The following is a 24,214-nucleotide window of genomic DNA, read 5'->3' as shown; positions in this document are numbered from 1 at the left end:
TGCTTGTGTCAGTGACCTTTTATAATTTTCTGTGTTCTTCTCTGATAGTTTGCATGTGAAGAGAAGAGCCATGAGAATAATTAAGATTAGAAAACATTCAGTATAGTGATGCTCAATCTATTTAGCTTAATAAGGAGAAGGTTTAGAGGTGACTTGATCAGTCTAACTTCTTGGTAAACAAGTACTTAACAGGTTCTTCAAACTAGCAAGAATAGTGTAACATAACCCAGCGGCTGAAGGTTTGAAGCTAGACAAATTCAGACTGCAGATAAAACATTAGTAAGAGTAATCAACCATTGGAACAACTTAGCAAGGGTTATGACGAAGCTTTTAAATCAAGATGGGGTGGTTTTTTAAAAATTCTAGGAATTTGAAGAAGTTCTATGGCTTGTGTTACGTAGGATGTCAGACTAAACGATCACAATGGTAATGAATTATAAGGGGCCAGGAGGTGTCTGAGGATCTTAAAAATGGCCTTTGAATTATTATACTTTCTGCCATAATATCGCTATTTAGCAAATCTGTTTCAACTGGTTTCTCTTCAGGGAGGAAAGACTATTTCATACCAGATGAAACAATTCCTACACCTAAAAAGTTTGAGTGATAGCAGTGTTAGTCTATACCTGTAAAAATGATGACTCCTGTAGCACTTTAGAGGCCAATGGATTTATTAAGGTATAAGCTTATGCCCTAATCAATCTGTTTAGTCTAAGGTGCTACAGGACTCATTATTCCTATTCTAGTTAGTTCCCTGAAGGGACTATTCAGCTGGTGCATCTATGTTAAGAGGAATCGCACCTAAAGCAGTCCATTTTGACAACTTGGGTCTGTTGTCAGATTGGATGCAGGCCGTTAACTTGCTGCTCATGTGCCATGAGTCCAGTTGGTCTATAATATTACCTAAAATTTAGTCTTACGTTTTCTGAAACAATGTAACTCACGCTCCATTGTTTTTTCATCTGTCTCCCTTCATTATCTCATTAATTTGTTGTTCAGTCAAGAACTATTTAAACCTAGTATTTGACTCTCTGAGCATTAGATTGCTGGCAACATCTTTCTTTTTTGTCTCTTCCCTGTGAAGAAAAAGGAGTATTAATTTTGAAGTGAAAATCATTTTTGTTGCTTCTCCTGTCTAGCGGCTCAGAAAGTATCCCACCTTTTGGGTATCAATGTGACAGACTTCACCAGGGGAATCCTCACCCCTCGTATCAAGGTGGGACGAGACTATGTCCAAAAAGCTCAGACGAAAGAACAGGTATGTGCTCTGCAGGAGTGAGCAAGCCCTCAAGACAGTAGCAACATGGCACTAAGACAGTGGTTCCCAAGCTGGGGTCTGCGAGAGTATTGCAGGGTGTCCATGGAAAAAATAAAATTATCATAGAACATAGAGTTTGCCTTGATGGGGGTCTACGAATGGTTTGGGCTGGGGGTGATTGGGAGTCCCAATTAGTGAAAAGGTTGGGACCCACTGCACCAAAATTGACAAATGTAGTAAAGATTTCCATAGCCTTAGATATATCTATGTCAGTTAAGATGCTAAGTGCAATCAAATGTGTGAACAATGTAACATGGAAATTGCTTTAGTACTTGTCCCTGAGATCTATACAAAAGGTGGTGGTGGTGGTGCTGCAGAGTGAGGTAGCTCTTACTTCCCGTGTATATTGGCATGACAGCCTTTGATAAGGAAATGTGAATATGGCAGCTGGCTGTCTTGCTATACAGAGTGAATCTAAAGCTGTTGTGTGGCAATAGGCCACTGTGGTAATGCCTTGTGGCCTGCCGTGGCACTGGTCATCCTGCCTCAGTTTTCCCCAGGAAAATCCCAAGCAATGGTGTCTAAGCATCAGCTCGCAAGACCACAGGAACCCATTTAGGTGAAAGTCTCATGTGCAACATTAATAAAAACGATAATCTTCCCTCCTGGGCTCAGCTCTTTCCAATTCGGAGGCAGAGCTCTGAGTCTCAGGGCTTATTTGCTCTTCCAGGGACAGACATAGGAGCAAGCCAGTTTCCCTCTTGGATCTATCCTCAGTCCTCCTCCTCCAGGCTGAGAGGTTATCTTCTTCCAGGGCCTTCTACAGAAGTCCGCTATCCTTCTGCAGCTAACTCTCCCAGCTGAGTTCTCACAGCCCTTTATACAGTAGATCCTCAAGTTATGCAAGAGATGCGCCCCTGTGTGCCCTCGCATAACTCAAATTTTGTGCAAATTGGGGGCGGGGGGGGCGGGAAGCCAGGAAACAGGTGGCAGCCTGGCTTTTGGCTCCCTTGGGCTTGTGGGAGCCAGACATGGCTTCTTCCTAGCTTGCCCCAGCTGGGGGAGCCAGGTGGGCAGACAGCTGCAGCAGCACAGCTTCCCTGAGCTGGGGGAGGCCTGGGAGAAGCTGTGCTGCCGCAGCTCTCTGACTGGCTTCATCCACAAGAAGCCAGGGAGAAGTCACGTTGGTACAGGTGTCTGTACCTCTGCTCCCCCAGCTGGGCATTGTGGCTTCTCCCAGTTGGGGGAACCTGGGGGAGGAGCTGCGATCCTGCCAGCCCCTGGGAATCCCAGGATTTCAACTTGCGCTTAGCTTGTGTTAAGATGAGTTTAAGTGCAAGTCGAAATTGGACATATCGGGAGTTTACTGTATAGATGCGCCCAGCTGGGAATGGGCCAAGAGAACAATTAAGAGGGATTGTCTGTTCCCTTGTTCCACGAAGGGACATTCAGCCTGTAACAGGGCACTTCTTGCGCACTAGGTGCAAAGATAGCGATGTTCACGCTCATCTTCAGTATTGACAAATGCTGTGTGGCATCCCCGAGTCTGCAGCTATTTAGTTGTAAAATAGTCTAGCATGGCCTGCTCCATCTTGGCTGTAAGTGTTAACTGGCCTAAAATGGGCTGCTTCCTGCCAAAGGGTTTTCAGTTGCACTTGGTGTAGGATCACTTCCAGCTCAGCTGCAGGAGTTGCTGGGACAGTGCCAGAAGTTGACACCGAACTGCCTTCGGACTCCACTCCGGAGTTTGTCAGGGTTTACTCCCTTAGCCTTGCTCCTTCCCAGGATAACCCACAAGGCAGTGGGGTGTGGAAAATGTGGTTAAGGATCCCGCTACTTCATACCTCTCTGTCACCACGAGTCACCATAGCTCCCTGCAGAGCGATGACCTCATATCCCCAGGACCCTCCTCCCCACCTTTCACCGCCCCTTCCCCCCAGCTACCATCACCATAGGACCCTCCCCAACCCACTACCCCCATCTGCTCCCATGTCCGCCCTCCTTACTGCACTGGCCTCTCTCCCCCCCCCAGCTGCTCTCAGTGCCCCCAGGTCCACCTTCCCCCATCGCTCTTCAGGCTCTTCTCTTCAGAGTCTCCTTTTCCTGGTAGTGCTGCCTTGCAGGGCACAGGTGGAACACCATACCCCTTGTTCGCTGGGAGCTCCCAGAGGCCAGAAGAACAGTACAGCAGACAGCCAGGTGCTGTGCCAACAACCACTGGCTCCAGCTATGTAGCACCATCCAGACCTGTGCCGACTTCGGTAATCTCAGAGGAATGTACAAGGGTATGAGGAAGGCATTAGGACCCACCCAGAACAAGATGGCACCTCTGAAATCCAAATCTGAAGTCATTGCTGACAAAGCCAAACAGATGGAGTGCTGGGTTGAGCACTACTCCAAGCTGTACTCACGCGAGAACGTTGTGGTTGACGCAGCCCTCAATGCTGTCGAGCTCCTACCAGTAATGGACGAACTGGATCAAGAACCGACTGTGGATGACCTGAAGAGAGCCATTGACAGCATTGCAGCAGGAAAGACCACTGGTCAGGATGGTATACCACGAGCGGTAATCAAATGTGCCGCAGACACACTCCTGGAAACCCGACATGAGCTACTGTCCCTGTGCTGGAAAGGTGGGTGAGGTTCCACAGGATATGCGCGACGCTAACATTGTAATGTTGTATAAGAACAAAGGAGACAGAAGCGACTGCAACTACTACCGTGGAATCTCCCTCCTAAGCATCACTGGTAAACTGTTCGCTCGTGTCATCCTTGGCAGACTCCAGAAGATTGCTGAGAAAGGTGTACCCTGAATTGCAGTGTGGATTCCGCGCAGAGAGGTCTACCGTTGACATGGTCTTCTCTCTAAGGCAGCTGCAGGAGAAGTGTAGGGAGCAGAGAGAGCCACTCTAGATAGCCTTCATCGACCTGACCAAGGCCTTTGACTTGGTCAGCAAGGATGGTCTGTTCAAACTGCTCCACAAGATAGGCTGTCCTCCACGGTTACTCAAGATGATCCAGTCGTTCCACGAAGACATGACAGGAACCATCCAATATGATGGCGCATTATCGGATGCTTTCAGAATCAGGAGCGGCGTCAAACAAGGATGCGTGCTGGCTCCGACATTGTTCGGGATCTTCTTCGCACTCCTCCTGAAGCATGCCTTTGGATCTTCAACAGAGGGCATCTTGCTGCACACAAGATCTGATGGGAAACTGTTTAACCTTGCAAGGCTGAAAGCTAAGTCTAAGGTGCGAGAAGTCCTCATCAGAGACATGCTGTGTGCAGACGATGCTGCTGTAGTGTCTCACACAGAAGACCAGCTTCAAAAACTGCTGGATCAGTTCTCCAAAGCATGCAAGGACTTTGGGCTTGACATCAGCCTAAAGAAGACAAACGTACTCGGTCAGGATGTTGCTGAATCCCCATCAATCAGCATTGACAACTATACGTTAGAGGTCGTCCACGAGTTCATTTACCTCGGGTCCACCATCACTGACACCCTGTCCTTGGACACTGAGCTAAATAGGAGGATCAGAAAAACAGCCACAACTCTGTCCAGACTCAGCAAGAGAGTGTGGAATAACAACAAGCTGTACACTCACACCAAAATGCAAGTCTACAGAGCCTGCATCCTCAGCACCCTCCTTTATGGCAGCGAGACTTGGACCCTGTATGCCCGCCAGGAAAAGAGGCTGAACGTCTTCCACTTGCGCTGCCTCAGGCGCATCCTTGGAATAGCATGGAAGGACAGAGTGACCAACACCGCCGTCCTCGAGCAAGCTGGAATCCCAGCCATGCACACCCTCCTCAGGCAGCGTCGACTCCGCTGGCTTGGCCACGTCCACAGGATGAATGATGGAAGGATTCCAAAAGACATCCTGTATGGTGAGCTAGCCTCTGGCAAAAGACCTCCCGGACGCCCCCAGTTGCGCTGCAAAGATGTCTGCAAGAGAGACCTCAGAGGTAGACATTGAGCTGGACAACTGGGAAGAACTAGCAGACGACCGCAGCAGAGGGAGGCAGGGGTTACACAAGGGCCTTCAGAAGGGCGAGATGAAGATCAGACAGCTAGCAGAGGAGAAGCGAGCACACACAAAGCACACTAAGGAGTTGCCAGACACCCACCACATCTGCAAGAGATGCAGCAAGGACTGTCACTCTCGTGTGGGTCTTCATAGTCACAATAGACGCTGTAAATGAAGTCCTCAATTGAAACTTTAAAGAGCGTGATCCATAGTCTATGCAGACTGAAGGATGCCTACTACTAGGATCACTTCCCAACTTGCCCTCTGATGAAGACTTATTTCATGGTGGTCTCTGGCTGCTATAACAATGACCCATTTAGATAGAAGTGGGGAGGTGAGAAGGAAAAGTACCAGTGAGATTCCAGAAACAGTCCTTGACTGCCCTCCCATTTGGTCTGATGGGAGAACTTGACCTTCCAGGAATTGGGGCATTCAGAAAACACAGGCCTCGGACTCATAAGTATCAACTTATTATAGATTGGTTTCATGAAACCCTCAAAGGTCACCATGGTACAACCATTCTCCTTTACGGGAGCACTAGACAGAATTTCCCCTTTGGAACACTTGGTAATGGCTCTTGCCACAGACAAGATGCTGGAGCTGGAATTTGTTAGATTCTGGTTCTGTTCCTTATTAGAGTCCCTCCTCTTTCCTGGAAAAGTCTGAAATGACTGACTTTCACTGAGCTAGTCAGACTACCAATTTAAATGTGTGTGTCCAATGTACCAGGTTTGAGATGTTTTGGTTTGGATTACAGTTTATTTCTGTTTTTCTTCCTACTCAGGCTGACTTTGCCATTGAGGCACTGGCCAAAGCCACTTACGAACGTATGTTCCGTTGGTTGGTGATGCGCATCAATAAGGCTCTGGATAAGACCAAAAGGCAGGGGGCATCCTTCATAGGAATCCTTGACATTGCCGGCTTTGAGATTTTTGAAGTAAGTAGTATTCCTGCATACAACACAGCATGTTCCTGTGCTCACCCTCTCTGGCAGAATACCACTGAGGTCTAGGGAAGAACAGATTACCCCCTTTAAACTATACTTTCTTAGTGGAGCATTGGGTATGCCACTAAGTGAGCAGTGTCTAGATGTTACTTCAAAAGATATTCAGTTTCAGAAAGGGGAACTACACCAAGATGGAGGAAGTTTAATTATACAAAAATTAAGTTAGTGTCCAGAGAAATCCTTTCAAATTACATGTAAACTTTTTTAAAGACAGTATAACAGAGGCTCAATTTAAATGTATATCCCAAGTTAAAGTTCCAAAAGTGCCACTGTGGCTAAATGACAGTAAAAGAAGCAGTTGAAAGCAAAAATTCATCCTTTAAAAAGTAAATGTTAAATCCTATTGAGCAAAATAGCAAGAAGCCAAAACTCTGGCAAGTGTAAAGTAAAAATATATAATTAGGAAGGCCAAAAAAAAAAAAAATTCCAAGAACAGCTAGCCAAAGACTTAAAAGTTAGAATCCGCAAAAACAACTACATCAGAAGTGGGAAACCTGGTGAGCTATCATGGAGGCCACAGGATAATTGATGTTAAAGGAGCACTCCAGGATGAGAAGGCCTCTGCAGAGAAACTAAATGAATTCTTTGCATCAGTCTTCACTGAAGGTGTGAGGGAGATTCCCATACCTGAGCTGTTCTCTTTGACTGACATATTTGAGGAACTGCCCTAGACTGAGGTGTCAGAAGAGATTTTGGAACAAATTGGTAAATTTAAACACTGTAGGTCACAAGTATGATATGGTATTCACCCTAGAGTTCTTAAGGAACTTGAATGTGAAACTGCAGAACTGCTATTTGTGGTATAGCACATTTACATCAGCTTCTGTATCGGATGGCTGGAGGGTAGCTAATGTGACACTATTTTTTTTTTAAAAAGGCTCCAGAAGCAACCCTGGTAGGTAAGGCCATATTCTGTACCAGGCATACTTGTTGAAATAGTAGTAAAGAACCAAATTATTGGCCACATATGTGATCAGAATTTGTTGGGAAAGAGTCAACATGGTTTTTAAGGGGAAATTGTGCCTCACTAATCTACTAGAATTTGAGTGAGTTGTCAAGCCTTGTGGACAAATGTGGTGCAGTGGATTCAATGTACTTAAACTTTCAGAAAGCCTTTGATTGATGACCCTCACCAAAATTCTTAAGCAAAGTAAGCTGTCATGGGGTAAGAGCAAAGGTTCTCGCATGGATTAGTAATTGGATAAAAAGTAGGAAACAAATGGTAGGAATAAACGGTCCATTTTCAGAATAGACAAAGATTATAGTGGTATTGTTCAGGATTCAACATATTTATAAATGATCTAGAAAGAGTGAGGTTTCCAAATTTGCAGATGATACAAAACTTCCTGAGATAGTAAGTCCACAGCAGGCTTAGAAAAGTTACAAGTGGATCTTACGGAACTGGATGACTGGCAACAAAAAGACAAGACATGAAATTCAATATTGATAAATTCAGAGAGCTCTTAAGATCATTGTGGGTAGCTTGCTGAAAACATCTGCTCATGTGTAGTGGCCATCAAAAAAGCTAACATTGGGAATCATTAGGAAAGGAGTAGATAATAAAGCAGAAGATATCATGTTACCTGTGTATAAATCCCCTGGTTTGTCTACTTCCTGAATATTTAATGCAGGTCTGGTTGTCTCCTCTCATCAAGTATACGTTAGAATTGGGAAAGGTACAGAAAATGGCAACAAAAATAACTAGGGGTATGGATCAGCTTTCATACAAAGACAGATTAATAAAACTGGGGCTTCTCATCTTTGGAAAAGAGATGATAGTGTGGTATGAAGTGGGAGAGGAGAAAAGGAGAGTTCTATAACATCATGACAGGTATAGAGAAGACACATGAAGTGGTTAGTCATACAACTAGGAGTCATCAAATGAAAATAATCAACTGGCTTAAAACAAAAGGAAGTTTTTTTTGCACCTAGTGAACCATCAGTCTGTGGAACTCTTTGCCAGAGGATGTTATAAAGACCAAGACTATTAACAGAGTTTAAAAAAGAACCCGCTAAATTCATGGAGCATAGGTCCATCAATGGCTTTAGCCAGGATGGGCAAGAATGGTGTCCCTAGCTTCTGTTTGCCAGAAGCTGGGAATAGGCAACAGAGGATGGTTTGCTTAATGATTTGTTGTTCTGTTTGACACATCTGACACTGGCCACTATCAGACAGGATACTGGGTTAGATAATTCTGACTCAGAATGATCCATCTTATGTTCTTTCCTGTCCTTCCTGGCATTGTGCCTCTCTTAGAAGTAAGGGAGAGTGGGTCACATGTCAAAAATCTGACATGTGTCCCATTTTTGTGGCTCATGCATTCCTACCGATCAGAAGCATACTGATGTAAGGGATCCCGATTCCAGAACTTCTTCATGAGGACATGTAGGGGCCTTTAGTGGGTGAAGAATATGCTCCCATATCACCACATGCTCCCCCAGACTTCCAGTGTTCCTTTGTCTACTTGGTGGGGAGGGTAAAGAAAGGAGGGGAGGTCTAATAAATCTGGGAGGCAATAGAAACCTAAAGGATCTCCACAGCTTTGAGGTAATAGGAAAAGTGGAGACCTTCCTGGGCTCAGGTTGTTGCTGTTTTTTCAAGCTCTTCTTCTGTATTGCAGAGTATATAAGTAGTTTGCTTGTATAATTGAAAGTGATAGATGTGGTGCTACCAAGATATAAAGAGTGCAGAACATTATCGAATTTGTTTATAGAAGTGATCTGAAGTGTTTAATTGAAAAAATAGTAAGTAAATTTTTTTTAATAAATGTAACCTTTCAAGTTGTTTTCCTTTTTTTCCATGTTAGCTGAACTCATTTGAACAGCTGTGCATTAACTACACAAATGAGAAGTTGCAGCAGCTTTTCAATCACACCATGTTCATTCTGGAACAAGAGGAGTACCAGCGGGAGGGCATAGAATGGAACTTCATTGACTTTGGCCTGGACCTACAGCCTTGCATTGAGCTCATTGAGAAGCCGGTAAAAAAATGAACAATTTGTACATCTTTTCTGATCACCAAGGAGAGGCTGCAATGCATGCGTTTTGCCTTCTGTGCTATCCTGCCTATAGCCTCTTAAGACAGGTTAGGGAGTGGCCTTCAGGTTCCTGCAGTCCTTTATCCAAGCAAGTGATTTTTCTTAGATGTGAATATGGATGATTTTTTTTAAAATCTTACTTCTAAATAATATAGCACTGGTCAAACATAATGATACTGACTCCTAAATTAATGTTCACACGAATACGTCGCTTCTTCTTCGAGTGTCCCCGTGGGTGCTCCACAATAGGTGTCGGGCTCGCCCGGCGCCGCAGATCGGATCTTCCAAGCAGTTTCTGCCGGACCGCACATGCGCCGGCGCGCGCCGCTCCCTTGCGCGCTCCTGGCCACGTGCGCGATCCGGTCCCCGCCAGTTCCTCTTAACCGCCGTCGGCTGCAGACGGAATCCAAACTAGGCTAAGGCCAAGTTAGCGTATTCAATGGTTTTAACTGTTTTTTCTTTAAAGTTTTCAAGTTCTTAGGCTACTGCAAGTTAGTCAGTTTTTTTTTTTTTTTTTCAAAAAAAAAAAAACAACAAGCGGGACGGCATTCAGTCCAGTCCCAGTAACAAGCGGAACACCGGAGGCCAGGAGCCTAGGGCCATCAGCCCTCCTGCCGTGGCAGGCCATCGGAGAAGGGAAAAAACAGCACAGAGAAGGTGCTAAGTACCCGTTAACAACTGAAAGACTCACCAACAATGTCCTCTTCAGGATTTAAGAAATGTGAGTCCTGCCGAGAGGCAATGCCAGCGTCTGATGGGCACAGTCTCTGCATAAGGTGCCTGGGGGAGTCCCATGTCACGCAGAAATGCTCCTTCTGTGCAAACCTAACAGCCAGAGCAAGGAAGGACAGGGAGATGCGGCTTAAAATGCTGCTCTTCGACAAGGCCCTCCAGCCAGACGTGCCGGAGTGGCCGCAGCAGGAGGGACCCTCCGGGGCCCATAAAAGGAAAGCCGCTTCCCTCACCCCATCAGCGCAAAAACGGAGGAAAGCCTCCCCAGCCCGTTCCCTGCCGGCAGCAACAGCAAGCGGGACGGGAGGAGTGCGCAGCCCCCAGCCGCAGCAACAGCTGATCGGCAGCGGCACGGAGAGCCACGTGGAGGCGGCTCAGCCTCCGATAATCAAACAGCCGCCCTGCACCGCAGGCAGGGTGGCGGCTAAACAAGCGCCAGTACCGGCGGCACCGCAAGCAGCGGCACCGACCCCCGGGGAACCTGCAGGCACCGGAGGACACCGCCCGTGCGGCACCGCCCATGAGCGTGCCGAGCACGGCGCAGACGGGGCAGAGATCCCCTACATGCCAGGGGGTGGAGTTACCTCCTCAAGGGAGGGGGAAGGCTGCACACAAAACGAGGCACCGCAGCCCCTCTCCAGACAGGGCTGCGGAGTTGCTTTCTTTCAGCCCTCCGCTTATGCTGCAGACTCCAACCAGAAGGCAGGGGTCCCCCCTAGCCTACCCGGAGCCCCCGTCTCCATTTTTACAACCAGCCTCGCCCTGGCTGGGACCACCTTCACCCTTCCTGGGGTTTGAGCCGCTAGAATACTATCCAAAATCGCTCTCTCCAGTGTCCCACATCTCTCGACGATCTCGCTCCCCCAGATGCAGAGGGTATGCACCAAGGGAGTGGTCTAGGTCACCTTCCCAAGAGCAGTGCCCATGCTGCCACGGTTGCCCCTATCACGCGGGGCATAGACACCACCGGCAATCTACCAGGGAAAGATCCCCACAGACGATCTCGTATCCCCGAGGGCAATCGCGAACGGGGACAGAGACTCAAGTATCTCAGGGGGGACTGGTTATGGAACCCCGAGATTTTTCCCTCGCAAGCCTCTAGCGAGAGGGTGTACCATCACCAACAGAAACCGGAAGGGTCCAGAGAGGCGTACCCCAGTGGTTCCTCGCTCTCCTCCCCGGACGAGGCTACGGCCCCGGGGGACGTCCATCCTCTGGACGATCTCAAACAGTTTCAAGAGCTGTTTAAGAGGGTGGCCTTCACGCAAGGCATCCAGACAGCAGAGGTGCAAGAGAAACACCATAAGCTCCTCAAAAATCTGAGACCTCCGGCCTCCTCCAAAATAGCAATACCGCTTGATGAAGCAATCTTGGAGTCCGCCACTATGATATGGCAGACCCCTGCGATTATTCCGCCTGTCCACAAGAGAGCGGATAAGAAATACTTCGTGCCGGCGAAGGGCATGGAGTTCCTGTTCAGCCACCCACAACCAAATTCCTTGGTGGTGGAGTCGTCGCAACAAAGATCAAAGACATCTCAGTTCAGGACAGGGGGAACAGACAAAGATGCCAAGAAGCTAGAGCTGTTCGGCAGAAAGGTCTACTCCTCCTCCACTCTACTGTTGCGAATGGCAAATTATGCAGCGCATTTAGCGAACCATAATTTCAACAACTACACTAGGTTAACCTCCCTCATGGACTCGCTTCCAGAGGACAAGAAACCTGTGCTCAAGGCCATTGTGCAAGAAGGCTACGCGGCCTCGAGGACGGGAGTTCAGATCGCCCTGGATGTTGCGGACACAGCAGCACGTTCCACAGCTATGGCAGTGGTGATGCGAAGGGAGTCCTGGCTCCAGACTTCGGGTATACTGAGGGATCTGCAGGCAAAGATAGTCGATCTTCCCTTCGACTCGCAGAAGCTGTTTGCTGAATCAACTGACTCGGTCCTTCATTCCAGTAAAGATTCAAGAGCCACACTTAGGACCCTGGGGATTTACACCCCTCCATACAGAAAGAAAAAGTACTACCCTCAACAAAGATGGTACCAGTACCAGTACCAGTACCAGCAACAGCGTCCCCAGTACCACAGGGGTTACGAGCAAGGGCGACATCAACAGCACCAGCAGTACAGAACTCCCAGGCGACGTTCACAACAGAGCCGTGCGTCCTCAGGGCAGGGCCACAAGTTTAACACACAGATCCAGGGCTGCGCCATCACTACCATCGCACAAGGTCATCCGAAGCGGCTATTCCACCATCGCCTCCGACCATTCTACGACCAGTGGCAAAGGATCACCACAGACAAATGGGTGCTGGAGATCATAGCCACGGGGTACGCCATCCCCTTCCAGTCGCTCCCACCGCCACAACCTCCACCCAGGCCCCACCTCCAGGAGGCCTCCCATGTAGCGAGGCTCAAGCAGGAGGTAGACCATCTCATGCTCATAGGAGCAGTGGAAAGAGTGCCGGAGCAACTGCAAGGGAGAGGGTTCTACTCGAGGTACTTCCTCACGGAGAAAAAGACAGGAGGCTGGAGGCCCATCTTAGATCTTCGAGGCCTCAATCGGTACCTGCGCAAGCAATGCTTTCGGATGATCACAATCGCCTCCATCCTTACGGCACTGGATGATGGAGATTGGTTCGCAGCCCTCGATTTTACAAGACGCGTATTTTCACATAACTATCCATCCGGCTCACCGGCGATTCCTCCGGTTCATGGTAGGCAAAGAACATTTTCAATACAAGGTCCTACCGTTTGGCCTCTCCTCGGCCCCCAGAGTCTTCACCAAGACCTTGGCAGTGGTGTCAGCCTACCTGCACAGACAGGGGGTATTTATATTCCCGTATCTGGACGACTGCCTACTCAAAGGGGCCTCGAAGGAGGAGGTACTACGCATGATACGTGTCACAGCAGGCACGTTCTCTTCGCTCGGCCTGGTTATCAATCTGGCAAAATCAAAGATAGACCCCACACAGGACATAGAGTTCATAGGGGAACGCATAAATTCTATTACAGCGAGAGTATATCTACCAGAGACTCGCTTTCGGGCCATCGGCTCCCTCGTGCAGGTCATCACCTTCAGCCCTACGGTGCCGGTCCTGACGTGCTTACAGCTGCTGGGCCACATGGCAGCGGCGACGTTCGTAGTACAGAATGCCAGGTTACACATGCGCAGCATGCAGCACTGGCTGGCAAGCGTATACAAACCAGCAGCACACACCGTTCACAGGGTGGTGTCGCCCACAGCAGAGGTGCGCAAATCCCTGCAATGGTGGGTAAAACCCAAGAAGCTGCTAACTGGGGTACCCTTCCACCAACCACAAATATCGGTTTTTCTTACTACAGATGCCTCCCTCATAAGGTGGGGAGCACACATGGGCAAAGAGGTGACTCAAGGGCTGTGGTCCTCCACAGAGCAGTCACTGCACATAAATATACTGGAGCTCAGAGCAGTGTTCAACGCCTGCAGACACTTTCGAGACCATATACAAGGCAAAGTTGTCGGGATCAGTACAGACGATACCTCCACCATGTTTTATATAAACCGGCAAGGAGGAGCTTGGTCCCGTGCCTTATGTGCGGAAGCAGTCCGGTTATGGAACTGGTGCATCGCCAACAATATAATCTTGAAAGCCTCATACTTACCAGGCGCTCACAATGTGAAGGCAGACCAGCTGAGCAGGCGTTTTGCACTCACGCACGAGTGGCAGATCCGTCCCGATCTGCTACGACCGATTTTCCACGCATGGGGTTTTCCCCAGATAGACCTGTTTGCCACTCAACACAACAAGAAGTGCCCACGATTCTGCTCCAGGGCAGGACTGGGATGGGGGTCCCTGGGAGACGCGTTCGTGATCTCGTGGAGGGGCCCCCTGCTTTACGCTTTTCCTCCCACAGTGCTGATCCACAAAGTCTTGCAGAAAGCCAGGAGGGAAGGAGCCCGAATGATCCTGCTAGTCCCAACGTGGGATCGACAGCAATGGTTCCCCCCACTCCTGCGCATGTCGGACTGTCCACCGATGCCTCTTCCAGTGGCGCGGGATCTGCTCACGCAAGCCCAGGGGTCCATAGTGCATCCACACCCCCAAGGCCTGCGACTACAAGCGTGGTTAATCCATGGCTCAGCTCCCTAGAGAGCGCATGCACAGAGGAAGTGCAGCAAGTTCTAGAAAGTAGCAGGAGGACTTCCACCAGGAAGACCTACAAGCAGAAATGGACTCACTTCACGGCTTGGTGTGCTACCAAACAGCTGGCCCCCCTTTCAGTGCCTATACCTGTAATATTAGAGTATTTACTGGACCTCAAGAGAGGAGGACTCTCACTATCCTCGTTAAAGGTCCACCTTGCCGCCATTTCGGCGTTCAGACACGAGGAGGAAGGGCACACGGTGTTCGCCCATCCCATGGTTACCAGGTTCCTCAAAGGGTTGGTAAACCTATACCCCCCTCGGAAACCGCTTCCACCTTCGTGGAACTTGGACCTGGTGCGTAACGCGCTAATGGGACCACCGTTGGAGCCCTTGGCCACGGTTTCCCTCCGCCTCCTTACGATAAAGACGACCTTTCTTCTCGCAATTACGTCAGCTCGCAGGGTGAGCGAGCTTGCGGCAGTTATGGCAACACCACCCTGCACCGTTTTTTCCAAGGAGGCGGTAACCATACGGCTGCATCCAGCCTTTGTTCCCAAGGTTTCTTCTGAGTTTCACGTTAATGAACCTATTGTTTTACCCTCGTTTTATCCAAAGCCTCATAACTCTAACAAAGAGGCGCGCCTACACCTCCTGGACGTGAGGAGGGCGCTAGCCTTCTATGTAGACAGGACCAAGTCCTTCCGGAAAACGGATAGACTCCTAGTCTCTCTCGCTCCCAAATCGAAAGGAGAAGGTCTCTCTTTGCAGAGAATCTTGAAGCACATCGTATCCTGCATAAAAATGTGCTACGAACTCAAAAAGACTCCTTTTTTGGCCACTCCCAGGGCTCATTCCACTAGGGCGGTGGCGGCATCAACAGCCTTTTTCAAGGGCGTTGCGCTAAAAGACATTTGCAGAGCGGCGACCTGGTCATCCTATGGCACCTTCGCCAAACATTACGCCCTTCACAGGGTATTCCAAGAGGATACCCGTCTCTCGACAGCGGTCCTCTCGGGGACAAGCTGCACATAATCCGATTACCCACCTCCTATCTTGGGTTACTGCTGGGTAGTCACCTATTGTGGAGCACCCACGGGGACACTCGAAGAAGAAAGAAAGGTTACTCACCGTAGTAACGGTGGTTCTTCGAGATGTGTCCCCGTGGGTGCTCCACCACCCGCCCATCCTCCCCGCTTCGGATCTCTGTTTAGTGTTTTGTAGGAGCATCCGAGGCGGTTGGTCAAGGAACTGGCGGGGACCGGATCGCGCACGTGGCCAGGAGTGTGCAAGGGAGCGGTGCGCGCCAGCGCATGCGCGGTCCGGCAGAAACTGCTTGGAAGATCCGATCTGCGGTGCCGGGCAAGCCCGACACCTATTGTGGAGCACCCACGGGGACACATCTCGAAGAACCACCGTTACTATGGTGAGTAACCTTTCTTTATCTAACCACATGTGTTCATTAATTTGGCTTGGTATATAATAAATTGTATGGTGCTATATGCAGTAATGGGCTGCTTCCTAGCTGATATCTATCTTATTCATCTGAAATGAATAGGAAACAACATCCCTCTATTTGGGTTTCTTTGTAGCTAACCATGATAGAAGATGAGTAAACTCCCTAGTTATTGCGACAGTAAGGATTGTTTTGTGAAATCCCTTGCAATGACTCTCTGTTCTTTAGTGCCATTTTTCTACACTTGTAAGGAGTGTGGCCTTGTAGCTTTCCTTCCATTTAAAAAGCATCCGGTCACCTAAGGCACCCTGGACAATCCTATTGCCTCATTAGAAAGACCCATATGCAAGCGACACTCCATAATCCAGCTGGGGAGATACCGGTAATATTCTGCATTTAGCCATTTTTGTATTATTGGGAAATCTGGTTTCAATACAGCTGCTATTTGGTGGTTAGGCATCTCTCTCAAAAGTGTTTAAATGTTAGCGGTAGGGCTGGTTGTGTCTTCACTGAATTATTCTGGTATCTCACTTGTTTTAGGCGGGCCCACCAGGCATATTGGCACTGCTGGACGAAGAGTGCTGGTTCCCAAAAGCGACTGACAAAAGCTTTGTGGAAAAGGTGGTGCAGGAACAAGGCAACCACCCCAAATTCCAGAAGCCAAAACAGCTGAAAGACAAAGCCGACTTCTGCATTATACATTATGCTGGCAAGGTAAGACTCTCAATTGTTGTGTGGAGTGAAATCAGAACTTGCTGATAGATTTTTCCACACAGCTAACAAGGTGTTCTTTCATTGGTGTGTGATGCTCTGGAATGCTAATAAGTTGCCATAATTACTCAGGTATGTGACCCTACCACAACCTCTTGTGGCCTAGGACGTCTTGCCTACAAAAATAGTTGGACTCCCGATGCCAGACTTGAGATTATGATGATCTAACTTGAATATTTTTGTTCCAAAAGAGCCATCAAGTTTTTGCTTTTGAGTGACTTGATGTATATTAGCATTGCAGCTTGACTGCTAACTCTAACAGCATATATTACAGCAGTTGTTCAATTGAATTCTGCAGGTGTGCTCACTAGATACTTCAGAGCAGAGAGAGTGGAGGGAAGAGAGTTAAATATAAGAACTAATTACTTCCTTAATGTAGTAGTGTAGACATAGCCTGAGGGTTTCCAAGACAGCAGGCTCTGATAGGACTCTACTCTAGGATTTGTATAGAGTCCTATCAGATCCTGCTGTCTTGGAAACCCTCAGGCTATGTCTACCTTACTAAATAAATTTGAATTATTCAATAGTTTTATAACACTGGGTTTTATACATTCATATTTGAAAATCCTCACCTTCCCACAGGTTCTCCACAAATTCAACTTCTTGGTGCTACACTCAATTGCCAAACATCGACCATTGCAGCAGTGTATTGTGGGAACTTATCTCACAGTTCCCTCAGCCTTGTAGCATTCTGTATATTTTTGCAGGTGCAGTATGGGAGAGGGGGAAGTCCCACAAATGGTTGTGGGTATGTGATGTCTTTCCCCCATTTCATTGCCCTCATTCCCCTTGCATGGAAAGCAAATGGCCACTTTTCCAGAAGGAAGGAAAAGTAGAGTATGGCATCAGCAAAGATCTCCAAATTAACTAAAATCTCTCGCTTCTATAAGTGAATTGCTTTTTATAACTGGCAGGGAAGCATAGCTCAGTGGTTTAAGCATTGACCTGCTAAAACCTGGGTTGTGAGTTACATCCTGGAGAGTTTGAATCAGAGGAGAATAGATGTTAAAAAAAAGTCTGTCCGGGGTGGTGCTACATCCTGCTGTGAGTGCAAGGGACCGTGCTCAGTGACCTCTTGAGGTCCCCTCCTGTGTCATAGAACTTGTACATCTCCTTATAAAATTGCTGCTTTGTCTTTCCAAAACATGATGGCAGTGAAATCTCTTAAGCTGAACTTATAATGGAAGTAGGAGTCTCAATGGGCCCTCCGCTCACTGTTCCTAGGGGGCCGAACCATGAAGAAAGAGAAGAGGAATGCTTAGAAAAAAGATTTTGCAATTGAAATATCATAGATTTTGCAAAAAAGCAGCAGCTGTCTGCAATGGGCAGCAATTTCCCGAAAATATTTTGCAGGGGAGGCGATGGTTGTCTGTGGCTGCAAAGCCTGTTGAAATGTTCCCCTGTTTCTGAAAATCTTAGCTGCCAGGGTAGACCTCCCTCTCCTGGCAGCAAGCCCCCAAATGTGTATTTAGGGTGGGTGGCAGGGAGTGGAGGGGGTTCTGTCTGGTGTGCGGCATCGGAGCCAGTTGAAGAGGTCCCCCAGGCAGTAGCAAGCCCCTGAATAACTTAGCTGCCGAGGGAGACTTCCTTCCTGCTCCCTCCGCCCCTGTGGCAGCAAGCCCCTGAATGTATATGGAGGGTTGGGGGAGTGTGCGGTCTGTGGCTGCAGAGCCAGTTCCTGCAGTGTCTACCAGGCCCTGCAAGTCTTGGTGGCCAGGGGAGACTGCCCTCAGGCAGCAGCAAGCCCCTGAAAATCTTTCCTTGGGGCCCTCATTGTGCACAAGCCAGGATGTGTGCCTGGCAGCATGGTCTGCACTGAGCAGCAGGCATGTCCTTTTATAGGGTTGGGGGCTAGCCACGTGATGTGGTTGTGTGTGGGAAAGACCCTGACTGTGTGGTGCCTGTGGGAGGTGGGCCCCCTGCACAAATGTAAAACACAGAAGTTTCTCAGCCTCTCATACAAGCATGACCCCTCTTTCCACCGCCCCCCCACCCCCCCACCTCAAAACAGCCTAGCTGTCATGTGGTGCAGAGGATTAGGGCCTGGCGCCAGCACAGGATTTAAGAAAAGCACTTAGTTTGCAGAGGTAGAGACAGAACCAGAGCTCAAGTAACAGCAAAGAAAGAAAAGTTTCTTGGCCTCTCCCACCAGCATGACCCCACAGGTACAGGCTTTCTGGTGTGGAACTCAAATTCACAGGCTTCCTGTCACCTGGCTCCTGCGTATCTGGAGAGCAGTGGAGATAAAAGCAGGCAGAATGGAGCACTGTGGGGCATTGTGGGATACATATGGGACACCTCTGGAGATTAATGAATCCAATTCAAAGATGGGCGTTTCTACACTGTCCTTCATTCGAACTTTTAGAGTCGAGCTTGATGCTACATTCAGTTGGTTCCAACTATATTATGGTATCAATATTAGTGCTAATGGTATTTACCATGAAGCCAGTGACGTTTTAATATTGAGCTAACTACAAGAAATTTGAATTTAAGGCAGTGTAGACATAGCCTCAGTCTATTTCTTTGTGGCTAACATGATTCATTTCCTAGGTGGATTACAAAGCAGATGAGTGGCTGATGAAGAACATGGATCCTCTGAACGATAACATTGCTACTCTTCTCCACCAATCCTCAGACAAGTTTGTATCTGAGCTGTGGAAGGATGGTATGTGATAACTCTTTCCTACTGATGGTTTTTACTAGAAGAATTGACATTTAAAATCATCTGGTATCTAACAAGATGTGCAGCTTCTCCCCTAGAATGAGAACAGAGATCAGCATGATCTGGAATAGAGCCCTGCTTGGGACTGTTCTTTTTAAATTCTGACCTGCAATATCTTCTCCCACCAGCAGTGTTTCTTGCATTTATGTCCTGCTCCTGCGTGCTAAAACCTTTATATCCTGCAAATCATGGAGGAGGGACAGATTTTTCCCCATGCTATTAAAAACAAAACCAAAATGTCAGTTAACCAATATTGTATATATTATGCAATTCAAACACCAGTTTTACTCTTAGTGGCAATAAAATCTTGCTTAAACCATGTAAGAATGTTTTAATTCCTCTTTAGATGACCATTATCTCTCACCTAAGTACTAAATTTAAAAAAAAAAACTGGCTTTACATTGCTGATTCTATTTGAGACACTGCAGTCTTCTTCCATTTTTGTTTGGATTTTATTTTCGACTGTCTCTGGCCTATCCCGTCCCACCTATAACAAAATGTTTTATCTGTTCCCACTGTTATGGCAGCAGATTCTGCAGGACCCGAGGGATCGCACTCCCATTACAAGGCTCTAACCTGGAACTTGCTCTTTGCTTAAGCAACAATATTGCAGAAGAGAAATATCTCCTCTAGCTGAAATGTGGGGTTCATATTCATTGGCCTATAACATGCATTGCAGCTACTTTTCTAACCAAGAAATCCAGTATAAAACCTGACTCTATTAGTACATAGCCTGTACCTACAACATCCAAACAGGAGGTCTTTGGGGGCAAAATTGTGTTCTTGCGGCAGTGTCATTCGGTGTTTTACTCTTTTTCCTCTTTGGATGTGCGTGTTGCTTTTGATTCTTACTATCACTTTTTTTTCTTTGGGTTTTTTTGACGTCTCTGTCTGTTGCAGAGATGCAGAACGTTCAGAGAGCCTATTTCTATCAACACTTTCCTATTCTTCATCTAGAACCAGGTGACTGAGAAACCCGGCTGTCGTGTCATGTGTATCGCATCTTAGAGCCATGCAAGAAATGCTTCCATTAATTCTTCTGTCCCTTTGCCATTCCTGCTTCTATCTTTGTTCAGTCCCTTTGCTTCTTGCTAGTAGCCTCTCTTGGATTTGAAAAACAAAAGTAAAACTTAAACTTCACAGCAAGGTGCTTGAAAATGCAGATACAGTTACATGCTGTCTATGCGCTCATAAGACCCATCTAGTAATATCCAAAAAGTGAATACTTCCATTATTTATGTGAATGCAGGTCTGGTGATGCTGCATTTCAGTGCAGGAGCCTGAGGGATGGTTTCTGAGATGGTACCTGCAAAAATAAAGCTTCAGCTGAATAATGCTCAAGTGGAATGTGTTTTGACTTCAGTTGCTAACTATTTGAGAATGACTTGGAGCTGTTGCCTTGCTTGTTGTGCATGGAAAATGGGCTACCTAGTGATCACTGTGCTGCATCAGGCTTGAAGTCATTCAAAAATGACAGAATGCAACTGAACAGTCCCCATGTACTGTTCCTACCTGAAGCTTCTGTCTGAAATTATTGTAATTTTTGCTGTTTAATGTACACTGTAAGGATCAAATTTTTTAGGATTGTTCCAGCCATAATCTGCAATACTTCTGCGGATTTCCTTGTAATATCATTCAGCACCATAGCCTTTTCTCCCTAATTAGAAAGACCTGACTATTTTAGCAGCTATTATAGGGGTGGCAAATTGCCTTAGCTGAATAGCAGCACCTTCCTTTTTGTAGGGTGTCTCATCTTACTAATAGGTTTTTTACACCCCCCAAAGCAAGGTTGTGCTCAAGTTAAATATATCCTCTTGGAGTGATTTCCTCCTCCCATGTATGTGGCAACAACTGTTACCTGACATCTAAACCTGGGCTTCTAAGATCAGAGAAGCAATGGTGCTACCAAGCCAATGTGATTGGGAGTTTTGGAAATTTCTGCCTTTGTGTTGCAGGCTGTTAAGAAGGTAAGTGCTATAGCTTCTTCTGGTCTCTTTCCCTAAAATTTGGCCAGTGTCTATTGATAAAATAGTTCCAGTTCAAAGATGGAGATCCAATTCAAAGCTCAGTTCATTGTGTCTAGTAGTTTCCTCAGTTCTTCAGAGCACAGTATTTGTGGTACAGAAGACAGCTGTTAGAACTTCTAACAACTTTTTCCACTAAGGTGGTTGGAACTGTAACACTTTCATGTCTAACTTAGTGTACTTGTCCTCTGAGAGATGACCCAAATAATGGCATTATGGTGTTCCAAGTTAGTGATGATTCCATTCCATGTTTGTTCAATTTGATGATTGTGTAGGTAGGAATGAAACCCAGGCTGAATTTGTTAGAAATGTCACTTTTTACTTGGAAACTGAGCCTGGTGTGGAATCTGAGGTGGTAGACACAAAATCGATTATGCCACTTATTTGCTTTTCAGAAAACTGCTCTTTTTAATGTGCAAATTGGTTCCATCTCATACAACAGTTCATCACTCAGATCTGGTAGTGAGCTTCTGCTTTCTTTCCTTCCTGCCTTATTCCTGCACAAATGCTGACCAGGACTTCTACATCTGTATAGAGAAGAAGCAAAAAGGATCCTGCAATTCCTCTCTTATCCTGCTCTGCCCAAGTATTCTTCGCACACACTTGCCTGTCAAACTAGGGGAAGTTCTAACAGTTTCTCCTTGTGTTCTCTTTAGTTGATCGTATAGTTGGACTGGATCAGGTGGCTGGTATGTCAGATACAGCGTTGCCTGGAGCCTTTAAAACCAGGAAGGGTATGTTCCGAACAGTGGGACAGCTCTACAAGGAACAGCTATCCAAGCTGATGGCTACGTTGAGGAACACCAACCCCAACTTTGTCCGCTGCATCATTCCCAACCATGAGAAAAAGGTAAAGGATAATCTCTGGCTGGGCTACGTCTGTCTTGGAAGTGAGAGGATGAGTGGTAAAACTGCTTGTTGTGAGGGACAGAGCTATGGTCTTCAATCTCTTGTAAAGCTTTGTCGGGAGGTATGAAGAGCATCCTTCTGTAGTGACTGCATGTGTTGCACAGCAGAAATAGCACCTTCTTTTCTGTTACTCTCAAATCTGTCAGTTTGTTAGTCAATTTCTGATACCTGCCTGAAGCTCTTCAGATGTGTAACACTGAACATCAACCATGCTGTTTTAGGGCACCAAGAATGAATCCTATAACTCCCTTAACTTTGGAGACAGATCTGTTGGCCTCTATTGTAAGAAGGCATAAGGGTGTTCTTTACAGCGCTTGTAAGTCTTATAACATTGCTAAATGTCTTCCCTTATTAGGCTGGCAAATTGGACCCTCATTTAGTCCTGGATCAGCTCCGCTGTAATGGAGTTCTGGAGGGAATCCGTATCTGCCGACAGGGTTTCCCCAACAGAGTCGTCTTCCAGGAGTTCAGGCAAAGGTAAAGTTCTGATCGGAGCATAAAAGTTGCTCCTTAATCAGACTAGTTTAAATGCATGCTCAGTATATACAAGTTGCTTTGTTTTAATCGTAATTTGATTATTCCTGCTTTTAAATTGCAGAGGACTTAAATATCAAAGGCAGTGATGTAGGAGTTTGCCACTTGTTACGGGGAGTGAGGCTTCCTGTAAGATCTGTTTAAATTTGAGCTGCTTTACTTCTCTCAACAGTAGCTGTCTCTATGATAAACCTGTAGCAGTTGTGGTTGGTAGAAAACATCAGCCAAGATTGTGACTTGGTCATCTGTTACCAAAGGGCATAAACACTGTATTTTATAAAAGTTAAAAACTATACAAATTCCTAGTAACATGGAAATACGTTACTGCCATTGTTCTCTCCCAGGTTTCTTCATCTGAGTTTCTAATGCAACATGTATAAGATCTGTTAAATTGGTCTAATACATAGATTATCCCTGCAGATATGAGATCCTGACTCCAAATGCAATTCCCAAGGGATTTATGGATGGAAAGCAGGCCTGCGTGCTGATGGTAAGTCACATCCTAAGCCCTGCTTGTGTGTATTGGGACTGGAGAAGAGGCTGAGGAAGGTCAAATTAGACCTTTCTTATCCAGGTGTTTTGCAGAATACATCCCATGTGCTCAGACCTGGATTGTCTGGTCTATTACAGGAAAAGCAGCAGCAGACTATTGAAAGTAATAGCCCCTATGCCTGATGCTGCTGGACCATCTGCTAGCCAAATGACATACTGGGATTTTTTTCATGCTAGTGAGCTGAAACTCAGACAGATGGCACTCTAAGATGGCAGTGGTTCTGGTTTTAGTGTCCTTGATGCATATTTGAAAGTGTACTTTGAGACAAATTTCTTTGACTGGCCTGTGATGATCACTGCTTTTAGTACGGTCTCCAAGTGACCAGCACAGGGAATGCCTGTTGCAAAGTGGCTGTCTAGCATTCAGACCAAAACTGAACTAATTTAGTGTAGTGGATGCTGCATCCAGTCAGTCACATGCAGAGTGTAGCTGATTTCCTTCCCCCCCTCCGCCCCACACTGTTAAATGCTTAATTCTAGCCAACTCTTAGAAGAGGAAACTGGGTGGAGCGCATGCAGCAAGGGCAGAGAAGCTAGAATTGCTCTGTCATTTATGGGAGGGATCAGCAGATGTGTGCTATTTAGGTGGGGAAGGATTAGGCACAGTATATAGTTTTGGTTAAACCTAAGCCTTGCTACAATCACTAGCGGAGGATGGGAGCACAAAACTATCGTTGTAACTTCTTAAACTGTTTAGTAAGATGTCCTGGGGTTTTTTGTGCACAGGTGGTCACATTTCACATTCGTATTCCCCCAAAGAACCCTTTAGGGTTGCACAACACACTAGACTAGAGCATTCGAAATGTGATCACGTATTTCTTCTCTCTCCATCCCGCCTTTGCTTGACAGAGCTTGTAAGAATCCTCCAGCTGAGGATAAGACTCCCTTTAGAGCACTGACTTTGAACTTTTTTCATTTGCAGACCCACTGAAATTTTCTAGGGAAGTATATGGGGCCCTCTGGAAATCTTAAACGTATTCTGTGGATCCCCAGGGATCCACAGACCACAATCGAAAACCTCTGCTCTAGAGTGACCTGTCAACTGGCCAAATGGTCTCA

At 46.9% G+C, this 24,214-nt stretch overlaps 1 protein-coding gene across 1 annotated transcript in view; it reads left to right on the top strand.

Moving 5' to 3' along the window:
- The window catches only part of MYH9 (myosin heavy chain 9), a 103,333-nt gene that overhangs the window by 58,364 nt on the left and 20,755 nt on the right, over positions 1 to 24,214 (top strand). Inside the window, exons 11-18 of the mRNA XM_075008439.1 lie at positions 1,137 to 1,255; positions 6,069 to 6,221; positions 9,098 to 9,271; positions 16,184 to 16,357; positions 18,965 to 19,079; positions 21,817 to 22,010; positions 22,425 to 22,546; positions 23,024 to 23,093. Of these exons, the coding sequence (XP_074864540.1) occupies positions 1,137 to 1,255; positions 6,069 to 6,221; positions 9,098 to 9,271; positions 16,184 to 16,357; positions 18,965 to 19,079; positions 21,817 to 22,010; positions 22,425 to 22,546; positions 23,024 to 23,093 (1,121 nt within the window). The remainder of the gene's footprint in view (positions 1 to 1,136; positions 1,256 to 6,068; positions 6,222 to 9,097; positions 9,272 to 16,183; positions 16,358 to 18,964; positions 19,080 to 21,816; positions 22,011 to 22,424; positions 22,547 to 23,023; positions 23,094 to 24,214) is intronic.

The sequence above is a fragment of the Carettochelys insculpta genome, chromosome 1 (genome assembly GCF_033958435.1).
Source record: "Carettochelys insculpta isolate YL-2023 chromosome 1, ASM3395843v1, whole genome shotgun sequence".
Lineage (NCBI taxonomy): Eukaryota > Metazoa > Chordata > Testudines > Carettochelyidae > Carettochelys > Carettochelys insculpta.
Note: the sequence above shows the minus strand (reverse complement) of the source record. Positions and strands in the feature narration are given on the sequence as shown.